At 31.2% G+C, this 12,083-nt stretch overlaps 3 protein-coding genes and 1 pseudogene across 3 annotated transcripts; all 4 read right to left on the minus strand.

The window, feature by feature from the left end:
- Window positions 1–536: 536 nt before the first annotated feature.
- Window positions 537–2,951, minus strand: LOC108762339 (odorant receptor 4-like). Its single transcript, XM_018509297.1, has 6 exons — window positions 2,695–2,951; window positions 2,253–2,598; window positions 1,776–2,012; window positions 1,455–1,568; window positions 1,167–1,322; window positions 537–587 (listed from the first exon to the last, which is right to left on the minus strand). Exons 1-6 carry the CDS (start codon window positions 2,949–2,951, stop codon window positions 537–539), a joined length of 1,161 nt encoding a protein of 386 aa, XP_018364799.1.
- Window positions 2,952–4,020: 1,069 nt separating this feature from the next.
- On the minus strand, window positions 4,021–6,852 carry LOC108762340 (odorant receptor 13a-like; annotated as a pseudogene).
- A 1,067-nt stretch (window positions 6,853–7,919) lies between these two features.
- Window positions 7,920–10,350, minus strand: LOC108762341 (odorant receptor 4-like). The gene is made up of 6 exons (XM_018509299.1): window positions 10,094–10,350; window positions 9,656–10,001; window positions 9,179–9,415; window positions 8,855–8,968; window positions 8,571–8,726; window positions 7,920–7,970 (listed from the first exon to the last, which is right to left on the minus strand). The coding sequence occupies exons 1-6, from the start codon at window positions 10,348–10,350 to the stop codon at window positions 7,920–7,922; spliced, it is 1,161 nt and encodes a 386-aa protein (XP_018364801.1).
- A 1,047-nt stretch (window positions 10,351–11,397) lies between these two features.
- On the minus strand, window positions 11,398–11,998 carry LOC108762342 (odorant receptor 22c-like). Its single transcript, XM_018509300.1, has 3 exons — window positions 11,918–11,998; window positions 11,683–11,838; window positions 11,398–11,454 (listed from the first exon to the last, which is right to left on the minus strand). Exons 1-3 carry the CDS (start codon window positions 11,996–11,998, stop codon window positions 11,398–11,400), a joined length of 294 nt encoding a protein of 97 aa, XP_018364802.1.
- Window positions 11,999–12,083: the final 85 nt, after the last annotated feature.

The following is a 12,083-nucleotide window of genomic DNA, read 5'->3' on the forward strand; positions in this document are numbered from 1 at the left end:
GCACTTCAGCGTACACTCTGGAAAAGTTTTGAAATTCATGCACCAGAGCAGCAAAAAAGCAGCAAAGAAACTCAAGTGCAGTGCTAATGTACAAGTATTTTTGAATGCACAAAGCAATTTGCAACATATCTGTTTGCGCTGATGTTTACAAGAAATCAACAAATGTATAAACTGCGTAAGTAACAATAGTTGTGAGGATGGTACAATTTATGATTCATATACGAAAGTATATGTTAAAAGATTGAGGAGTTGTGTGTTCTAAATGGTAACTCTATGTGAGAACACATCATTTTTCTCACAATGATGAAAAAAATATCATGCTTTCTGTGTACCATTTTTTATATACAGTTAATAATTATTTTGCATTGGTCTACAAATATATATTTATAAAATGTTTACTATGTATATATTAATATTTATATGTACATATACATTATGTTCTAATTTTTCTAATTAAAAACGTCGATCTTTGTTTGATCGCTTGGTGTAAATTCAGGCGACTGTCACTTAAGAAATTAGTTACATAACGGCGACATTTATTTCATTGCCAGCAGTACCGATAAATACGATCCTGAAGCCTTCATAATCTAAAACAATGTGAATATCATCAGTGACGAAGAAAAATATGTATGCATTATTATCAGACGTATCTTTGTTTTATTTAAAAACATGTACATCTCAGAAATGTAATTTTCGAATTATTATGAAAGAGCTGAGTAAACATTATGCTTTCATTTATTAAAAGTGATCTAACTTAATTTCATAAAAAAACCGTCAAAACCGTTACAATTCAAAAACGTATATTCTCAATGGTTGTGAAAATTACAACTGTTATCATAAAGAATTTAATTTAATATAGAAAGTTTGAACAATTAGATGCATATATTTTTGCCGATATGATTTGATTAGTGAATAATTTACTATCAAGTTAAAAAATATTTCCTTTTTGGATAACTTAATTTGTTGACTTATTTCACTTTTGATGTAAGGAAGTGATACATCTATACATATACAAAAAATTAGTACAACTGAAAAGTTTCTATCTCTCTCTGAATAATAATAATATTATTCGCTGATGGATAACAAAAATATATTATATGTAATTGTCATTGTATATCAAAAAATTAAGAATTTTTTTTTCTTTAATTGTGATACATATATCTTACATTTGTAAAGCACTCAAAGGAAAGAACTGTCATCTTGCCCGCTGTAAGCTTCAATTGTCTTTGAGATCTTAAAATTATAAATAATAGAACACGACTGTCCTTAGTTTTCATATCGTACCAGGTAGAATTGTACGCTGCATTTCCGATCGCTTTGCTCTATAAAGATAGAAATAATAAAAATTGAGATCTTTTAGTATTTCTCTCCATGACATTGATATCAATAACACAAAACGCTAGATTATCTATACTACCCTTTTATTGCAATCACAATAATCTTCCTTTGCTAACCTTATTGTTCAGATATTCTCCAGCGAAGCAAAATATAAACGCTTCGAGATTCGTTAGAGCGTAAAATAAAAGAGACCTCAATATTTGTTCAGTGGAATCGGGACTGCCGATTGCCTACAATGATGTAGAATGAAAATTAACGCATTCAAAACACACGGACAGTTATTTCAATTTATTATAAATAGTGATTTATAACAAATTAAACAATGCAATATAATATTTATATGAAACATAAAAGACTGTATAAAAAATTAACTAATGCAATTGATTCTAAGGTTGAATGTGTATTTTTATATTTGAAATTTAAAGAACTTTACTCACAGTCACAATAAGAAATGCTAATGAGCAAATCATTACTATATTTGATGTAAATTGAAGCAAAGCGATGTATGTATAGAGATTTTCAACGTTCTCCGAAAGATTGATAACTTTTTGATGCTTTCGAATGATTTTCGTCGTAACAGTAACAAACGAATCATGCTTGTTTTCGATGTCTTTGGATTCAAGTTTCGATAACCAGCAAAGCAGGATGTTTATTTGACTGCCTACGTGTAGAGTCTACTAATAAAGATTCTGTCATTTAGAACCATGTGATTACAATTATTTGTTTTACTTTTAAATAATAAAAATTTTGTTATGAAAAGTGACATAATAAACCGCACGAGAGTGAATTAAACCTGATGAATATTTTATTCTCGAATTTATCCTAATATTTATGAAAATGATTTACAGTGGGCTATTAATTACAAATATAACCATATTTTGCTTATGATACTTGCTTATGTAGGTGCAGGTTACCAGAGTTAGAAACAGAGCGTTGAATAAACCAGCTCCCCAACTGCACACCATCACGAAAACGAACTGCGTAACTAATACCAGACTGTACTTGCGTTGCGTGTCTATAACGAAGGGATATTCCATTTTCATCATGAGAGGGAGTTCAACCGTTCGATCGGTGACATCGACATCGGCCAGCAGGATACCAATGACATATGAAAACGCGCCGATTGTATGAAGAATAATTAATCCATTACAAATACGACTCGATAGTTTCGTTTTGCCTGCCGTTTCGCATAACGCAACGCCATCGTTATCGCAATCGGTCCAGTCTTCCGTCATCGTTGTCAAGATTTCTATGAATTTTCTATAAACAACCGGATATTTTAGAACGATTGCAGCATATTTTCACGTTATTTTGTTAACAAAATTTTAATTATGTAATTGATTAATTGTCGCTTACCGTTGTTTCAACGAGAAAATAATAAGTTTAACGGTTAGTTTTACATGCGCCAAAAAGCTACTCAGACAGTCCATCAAGTCGAAAAGATTGTCGAAATGAAAGTGCGTTACAAAGTACGAGCAGTGGAAGAATTGACTAATTGACAGCGTAATCATCCAAAAGACTCTGTAGAGTATAACGCATGATATACCTGGCCAGACACCGAACATGGTGAGCATAAGTTCTACTGTGCGATTGATCGTACGATTACTCCTCATAATTTCTTGTTTTTTTCTAGAGTTGCTGTGTAGAAGCCAGTGCATCAAAATCTAGGAAAACTCTCAAAGTATAAGAAACACGTGTGTTCTGGCTGAAATTATGTTCTCCACAGCTTGATGTAAGTTGTAGAAAATTTACGTGAAGACTAAAATTCTAAGAACGACGACGCTTCTAATGAAGCGAACAGCTCTTGGGAGATTGACCAATGACGGTTGTTCATTAAATATTTTTATTGCACTGCGTGCGCACGAAGAAGCAATCTCTTGTAAGTAATTTAAAAAAAAGGAAATCGTCGTCTCACGTTTTGTTCAGTGTAGACGATGTACTCGCGAATAATTTGCATAAATATGTAATGATATGTAGTAATCTATACGATGTATATACCTTTGCCAGCAAGATGCGATCTTAGAAAAGTCGATCTAATAGACAGAAAAGACATTCGAGAGGAAAATATAAAGAAATTGGCCAAGTAATTGTGCACAAAATATTATTTAGTTATAGAGTCTTAACTTCTCACAAACAATCACCTTTGAAGAAAGAAAACCACTTGTCGAAGAATATTTTTCACACAAGATTATTACTGCGCATACGTAACGTGTTTGCTTTAATAATTCAGGGTGACGTATGGAACGTCACGGATTGTAGGCGATTGCACACCGAAATCAAACTTGCTCTAAAGTCCCGGTAAAATTAAAAATATAGAAGTATAAGAGAGACACAAAGAAATAAAATAAAATAAATAAGTATCATATATGTGAATTACTCGATCGTACAGTTCTTTGAATCTTAGTTACCTGTAACATATCTTTCTCAGATAAATAAAGAGAATTTAATATCAATTTTACAATTAACATTATGAATTAATTCATATTACTGATTTGCACGCACATTTATAAGCACTTGCGCGAATCATTCGAATAATAATAATAAAACAAATTTTACGGTGATTCAACAAAATACGATTTTTATTCAATACGGGCATATTCTTTATATATGTATACTAATCAGATTTAACAATCATAAATTACTATATCATAGAATTAATGTTAAGCACTCGTGGCTTTGTTGTCAATATACCGCTAGCATAACTGATACGTAAGATGCTGAAGCTTTTACAATCTATACCAGTATTATGCATTTGTCACTAAATTAATACATAAAAATGCAGGTAGTGTAAAAGATGTGTGTGAAATGTAATTTATTGTAAGAACTGTACTATTATAAATAACAGGTGTGGGACTGTAAATATATAATATGGTACACATAACAATATATTTTTACCATATTATATATTTAAGAAGGAATTCTAATTTTTACAGTACAAAAATATTTTGATAGTATCCTTACACTGACATATCGTTCTAGGGAAAGATCCATAAATTTCCCAACTGTAATCGTCAACTGGTTTTGCGATCTCATTATCAAGAATAAAATAATCCAGCTGTCTTGAAATCTGCATTGATACCAACGGGAATCGTATGCAGCGTCTCCAATTTCTCTGCTCTATATACCAGAGAGTTAAACAAAGAGAAAAATTAACACTTAATTCATTAATAATACATTATAGACGTTAATACTAACCTTAGGGCTTAAATATTCTGCAGTAAAACAAAACATGAATACCTCAAAATTCATCATTAGTTAAAATCTAAGGGACTTAGGTCAATTGCTTTTGCGCTCTTAATATCACGAATATTAAATTGCGGCTGTTTTTAGGTTTCATTTCATATCAGGCGGAATTGTACGCCGCATTTCCAACAGCTTTACTCTAAAAAGTTGAAAATCGTTAAAGAGATTACCCTAATATGTATTATAATTTCTTTTTTAACAATCTCAAAATAATCGTTATTAATTATTGGTATAATTATTTCTTCATGCCTAACATTGTTTTTCATATATTCTCTTGCGTAACAAAATATAAATGCTTCAAGATTCGTCACGGTGTAAAATAAAAGAGATCGCACTATGTGCTCCGTTGCATTGGGACTGGCCAATTGTTTGCAATATTAAACTAGCAATTATTAAATATGTTTCAAAATTATAAATAGATTCCTACGTCACTCTAACTAATCGCAAAAAGCTTATTTTGCAATAAAAATTTACGTTTATAATTTTATAAAATGTAATATTTATTATTATGTGTAATACTTAATGTTTTCACTTGCCGTTACAATGAGAAATCCCAAAGAGCAAATCTGGATACTGTTCGTTGTAAATTGCACTAACGCAATGTATGTACATAAATCCTCAATGTGTTCGGAGAAATTAATGACTCTTTGATGCTTGCGAATAATTCTGGTCGTCGTAACCGCGATAGATTCGCATCCTTCATTTCCTCGTATCACAAGCTCATTTAATCAGCAACGTAGTATATCCATCTGACCACCTACATGTAAAGTCTAGAAAAATCGTACATAATGTCTATCAATCAAATTAATACATTAAATAACGAAAAAAATATTGTTTAAAATAATATTGATTAGCAATTATTTTTATAATTATTAATATGTATTACTTATGAGAAGTATATTTCGCAAGCGCTGCAACTTACCAAAGTTAAAAACAAGGCATTCAATATATCCGTTCCACAGCTGCACGTGATGAGATGTACGAATTGCATGGTCAAGAGCATTTTGTACGCGCGTTTTGTGTTTATGTTGACAGGAAGCTCCACCTTTAAGAGGAAAGGTAGTTCGGATTTCTTAGTGACGTCATCAGCCAAGAGAACGCCAATACTATACCCAATAATACTTAACGTATGAAGAGTGAACATCGCATTAGTGATACGACCCAATAATTTAGGTTTGCACGCCGTTTCGCGTATATTGATGTTACTGCCAGTACAATCGTTCCAGTCTTCTGCCATCACCGTCAAGATCTCGAAGAATTTTCTACGAATTATTAATTTGATTACTCTGCCAGCTATGGAAAAAATGTAAGACACAAAAGTTTGTATATTTAGAGAAGTATATAGTATTATTGTATAAAGTATTATTACATATAGTTATGTAAGCATATTTTTATTTATTTGTATTACTTTTTTAAAATAATATTTTAGTTTTCTCATTCTTTTTACATTTTGGCAAAATAAAATGTGTACAAAATTTGTTTACATGCATTTCGTCAAAAATTTGAAAAAACTAATGTTTGTATATAACAAGTAATGGTTATTGAATATTTTATTTATTTATTTATCTAAATATGTATTGATTGTGTAATAAATATATTATAGATCTGTTAATAACAGATAATAATGGAATTAACTTTGGGTAATATACGAAGTATCCTAAAATTCGCGCATTCGGAATACAGAACACGATACTTTATACTAAAACAAACAACCTTTTCCTTTTGCACAATTGTGTCTGATAAGTAGTTTTTGCAGGAAAGCAGGTTGAAGTTATACGAGTAAACGACAAAATTATTTATCGAATGTAATTTTACTGTTGGAATAAAACAAAGATTATTTGTTTTAGCAGAAAAAACAACTTTTTCCTTTAGCAAAATTGCGTTCGATAAGTAGTTTTTGCAGGAGAGCAGGTTAAAGTTAACAAATAAACGCAAAAATTATTTATCGGCCGCAATTTTGCTAGAGGAAATAGTTGTTTGTTTTACCATATAATATCATATTCTATATTCCAAATGCGCGAATTTTGGGACACCCTGCATATGCAAATTATTTACTGTGTAGTATTTATACTTATTGTTCATTCAGCCAGAATATAATCAACTTAGTTGCCAATTTTACTTGTCATAAGAAACTACTAAAACAATCCATCAAGCCAAAGATTGTTAGAATGCAAATGCATTAAAAGATAATGGCAGTGACAAATATCATCTTTTACTAATGCGATAATCCAATACGTCCTGCAGATTATAACACACGTTGTGCCTGGCCATATTACGGCACAGAGTGAGCGTTAACTTTAACGTACGATTGTACTTTTACGCGTTATAATCCTTTATTTCTCTCCGCTTTCGTTTTTAAGCGAGGAAAAACATCAGTTTATACGTAGGACAGACGCTATTTCAGGGAGGTAAAAGAACCGTGTGCTCACTTCCTCTATTTTTCTCTCTTGTTCAGTATTCAATATTTTCTAATCAGAACTTGATGTATATTCTAGAATAACTTCATAAAGACTGGGAGGTCCTTCGAGATCATCAAGTAGACGCTCTTTACTATTATCGACCAATGAGAGTATCTCATTAAATATTTTCATCATGCAGCTCTTGTTCGCATACACTTACCGTAGCTTTTCACAATGTCGATATAAGAAGAAAGAGAATACGTAGGTTCATTTCTTCTTTCCTTAGATACTGATAATGTAATAGCATATTATACAGTTTAAATACGCAATAATTCGTGCGAACATGAACGCGACGACGCACGCATCTGACGTGATTCTGAGTCACGCTTCAGCGTACATTCCGGAAAAGTTTTGAAATTCATGCATCAAAGCAGTAGATAAGCAGCAAAGAAACTCAAGTGCAGTGCTGATATATAAGTATTTTCGAATGCACAAAGTTGTTTGCAGCGTATTTGTGTACGCTGGTATTTTACAAGTAATCAACAAGTGTTATAAACTGCGTACGTCTCACACCAAATAATTGGTGTGAGAATGGTATACAATATAGTGCTTTATATACGAAGGTATGTTAAAGGACTGAGCAGTTGTGTGTTCTAAATAGAAACCATGTCAGAACACATATTTCTCACACTAACGAAAGAAATATCATGATTTCTGTGTTACAATTTTCTATATACACTTAATAATTATATTGCGTTGGTATAAAAGTATATATTTAGAAAATGTTTACTATGTATATGTTAACATATATTTATATGTACATGTACATTATGTTCTAATTTTTCTAATTAAAATCGTCGATATTTATTTGATCACTTGATTTGTTACTTCAGGCGACTGTCACTTAAGGAATTAGTTACGTAAGAGATACTGCGACGTTTATTTCATTGCCAGTAGTACCGATAAATACGATCCTGAAGCCTTCATAATCTATAACAATGTTAATACCATCAGTGATGAAGAAAAATGTATATGCATTTATTATCGTACATATCGTTATTTTATTTCAATAGATGCACAACTCAGAAATGTGATTTTTGAGTTATTATGAATGAGTTTAGTAAACAGTATGCTATTCTTTATTAAATGTGATCTAACTTGATTTCATTTTAAAAAATCGTCAAAATCGTTAGAATTCAAAAAGGGCGGATTTGTTAAAGTTGTCAAAATTACAACAGCAAAAAATTATAAAAAATTTAATGTAATACAGAAAATTTGATAAAAAGTACATACTCTCTTTGCTAATATGATTTGATTAGTAAATAATTTTTTGTCAAATTGAAAAATACTTCCTTTTGGAAAACTTAGTTTGTAGAATAGTGTCACTTTTGAAGCAAGGAAGTGAATACATATATATATACATATAAAAAATTAGTATACCAGAAAGGTTTGTATCTCTTTCCAAACAATAATAACATTATTCGCTGATGAATAATAAAAATATATTATGGGTAACTATGTTTTTCACAGTTTTTGTATATAAAAAATTCAAGAATTTTTTTTTCTTTAATTATTATACATATATCTTACGTTTGTAAAGCACTCAAAGGAAAGAACTGTCATCTTGCCCGCCGTAAGCTTCAATTGTCTTTGAGATCTTAAAATTATAAATAATAGAACACGGCTATCCTTAGGTTTCATATCGTACCAGGTAGAATTGTACACTGCATTTCCGATCGCTTTGCTCTATGAAGTTAGAAATAATAAAGATAGAAATTTTTTAATATTTTTCTGTATAATAATGATATCAGTACCACAAAACGATAGATTATCTATACTTTTATTGCAATCACAATAATCTTCCGTTGTCTAACCTTATTGCTCAGATATTCTCCAGCGAAGCAAAATATAAACGCTTCAAGGTTCGTTACAACGTAAAATAAAAGAGACCTCACTATTTGTTCAGTGGCATCGGGACTGCCGATTGCCTACAATGTTGATGTAGAATGAAAATAAATGCATTCAAAACACACGGACAGTTATTTCAATTTATTATAAATAGTGATTTATAACAAATTAAATAATGCAATATAATATTTATATGAAACAGAAAAAACTGTATAAAAAATTAACTAATGCAATTGATTCTAAGGTTGAATGTGTATTTTTATATTTGAAATTTAAAGAACTTTACTCACAGTCACAATAAGAAATGCTAATGAACAAATCATCACTATATTCAATGCGAAGTGAAGCAAAGCGATGTATGAATAGAGATTTTCAATGTTCTCCGAAAGATTGATAATTTTTTGATGCTTTCGAATGATTTTCGTCGTGACAGTAACGAATGAATCATGCTTGTTTTCGATGTCTTTGGATCCAAGTTTCGTCAACCAGCAAAGCAGGATGTTTATTTGACTGCCCACGTGTAGAGTCTACTAATAAAGATTCTGTCATTTAGGATCATGTGATTACAAATATCCGTTTTACTTTTAAATAATAAAAATTTTGTTATGAAAAGTGACATAATAAACCGCACGAGAGTGAATTAAACCTGATGAATATTTTATTCTTGAATTTATCCTAATATTTGTGCTAATGATTTACAGTGGACCATTAATTACAAATATAAATATATTTTGCTTATGATACTTGCTAATGTAGATGCAGGTTACCAGAGTTAGAAACAGAGCGTTGAATAAACCACCACCCCAACTGCACACCATCACGGAAACGAACTGCGTAACTAATACCAGACTGTACTTGCGTTGCGTGTCTATGACGAAGGGATATTCCATTTTTAGCATGAGAGGGAGTTCAGCCGTTCGATCGGTGACATCGATATCGGCCAGCAGGATACCAATGCCGTATGCAAACGTGGCGATTGTATGAAGAATAATTAATCCATTACAAATACGACTCGAGAGTTTCGTTTTGCCTGCCGTTTCGCGTAAAGCAACGCCATCGTTATCGCAATCGTTCCAGTCTTCCGCCATCGTTGTCAAGATTTCTACGAATTTTCTATAAACATTCAAATATTTTAGAACTGTTGCAGTATTTTCACGTTTTTTTTTACGAAATTTGAATTATTTAATTAATTAATTGTCGCTTACCGTTGTTTCAACGAAAAAATAATAAGCTTAACAGTTACTTTTACTGTTACCAAAAAGCTACTCAGACAGTCCATCAAGTCGAAGAGATTGTCGAAATGGAAATGCGTTACAAAGTACGAGTAGTGGAAGAATTGATTAATTGCTAGTGTAATCATCCAAAACACTCTGTAGAGTATAACGCATGATATACCTGGCCAGACACCAAACATGATGAGCATAACTTCTACTGTGCGATTGATCGTACGATTACTCCTCATAACTTCTTGTCTTTCTATGTACAAGTCAGTGCATCAAAATCTAGGAATACTCTCTAAGTATAAGAAACATGTGTGCTCTGGCTGATATTATGTTCTCCACTGTTTGATGTACGTTGTAAAAAATATGCGTGAAGTCCGGAATTCTAAGAACGACATGAAGCGAACAGCCCCTTGGGAGATTGACCAATGACGGTTGTTCATTAAATATTTTTATCGTACTGCGTGCGCACGAAGAAGCAATCTCTTGTAATTTAAAAACAAGGGAATTGTCAGAGTCGTCTCACGTTCTGTTCAGTGCAGACTATGTACTCGCGAATAATTTGCATAAATATGTAATGATATGTAGTAATCTATACGATGTATATACCTCTGCTAGTAAGACGCGATCCTGGAAGTCTTAAGATCTAAGGAACAGAAAAGACATTCGAGAGGAAAATATAAAGAAATTGGCCAGGTAATTGTGCACAAAATATTATTTAATCATAAAGTCTTATCTTCTCATGAACAATCACCTTTGGAAAAAGAAAAGCATCGAAGGATATTTTTTACGTAAGACAGTTACTGCGCATTTGCGCCATATTTGCTTTATTAATTCAGAATACCATATGAAACGTCACCGATTGTAGGGGATTGCACATCGAAATTAAACTTGCTCTAAAGTCTCGCTAAAATTAAAAGTATAGAAATATAACGTATACACTAAGAAATAAAATAAAATTATTAAGTATCATAAATGTGAATTACTCGATCGTATGTTTCTTTGAACCTTTGTTACTTATAACATATCTCTCTCAGGTAAATAAAGAGAATTTAATATCAACTTTACAATTAATGTTATGAATTAATTCATATTACTGATTTGCACGCACATTCATAAGCACTTGCGCGAATCATTCAAATAATAACAGTAAAACAAATATATTACATTGATTTAGCAAAATGCGATTTTTATTCAATACGTGCATATTTTTTATATATAATAATCAGATTTAACAATCATAAATTACTATAGCATAACTATTATGTTAAGTACTCGTATCTTTGTTGTCAATATACTAACAAAGCTAGCATAACTGATACGTAAGATGCTGAAGCTTTTATAATCTATAACAATATTATGCATTTGTCACTAAATTGATACATAAAAATGCAGATAGTGTAAAAGATGTATGTGAAATGTAATTTATTGTAAAAACTGTACTATTATAAATAACAGGTGTGGGACTGTAAATATATAATATGGTATACATAACAATATATTTTTACCATATTATATATTTAAGAAGGAATTCTAATTTTTACAGTACAAAAATATTTTGATAGTATCCTTACACTGACATATCGTTCTAGGGAAAGATCCATAAATTTCCCAACTGTAATCGTCAACTGGTTTTGCGATCTCATTATCAAGAATAAAATAATCCAGCTGTCTTGAAATCTGCATTGATACCAACGGGAATCGTATGCAGCGTCTCCAATTGCTCTACTCTATATGTCAGAAAGTTAAGTGAAGAGAAAAATTAACAGTTCATTTATTAATAATATATTATTAAGGGTAATAATTAACCTTAGAGCTTAAATATTCTCCAGCAAAACAAAACATGAATACCTCAAAATTCATTATAAGGTAAAATCCAAGAGACTTCATTATAATCGTAGCAGCATTGGGCTTTCCAATCGACTTAGGAATATTAAAAATAATACTTGTTATATGTATAATATATACGTAATGG

Source organism: Trachymyrmex cornetzi, unplaced genomic scaffold (assembly GCF_001594075.2).
Source record: "Trachymyrmex cornetzi isolate Tcor2-1 unplaced genomic scaffold, Tcor1.1 scaffold299, whole genome shotgun sequence".
Classification (NCBI taxonomy): domain Eukaryota; kingdom Metazoa; phylum Arthropoda; class Insecta; order Hymenoptera; family Formicidae; genus Trachymyrmex; species Trachymyrmex cornetzi.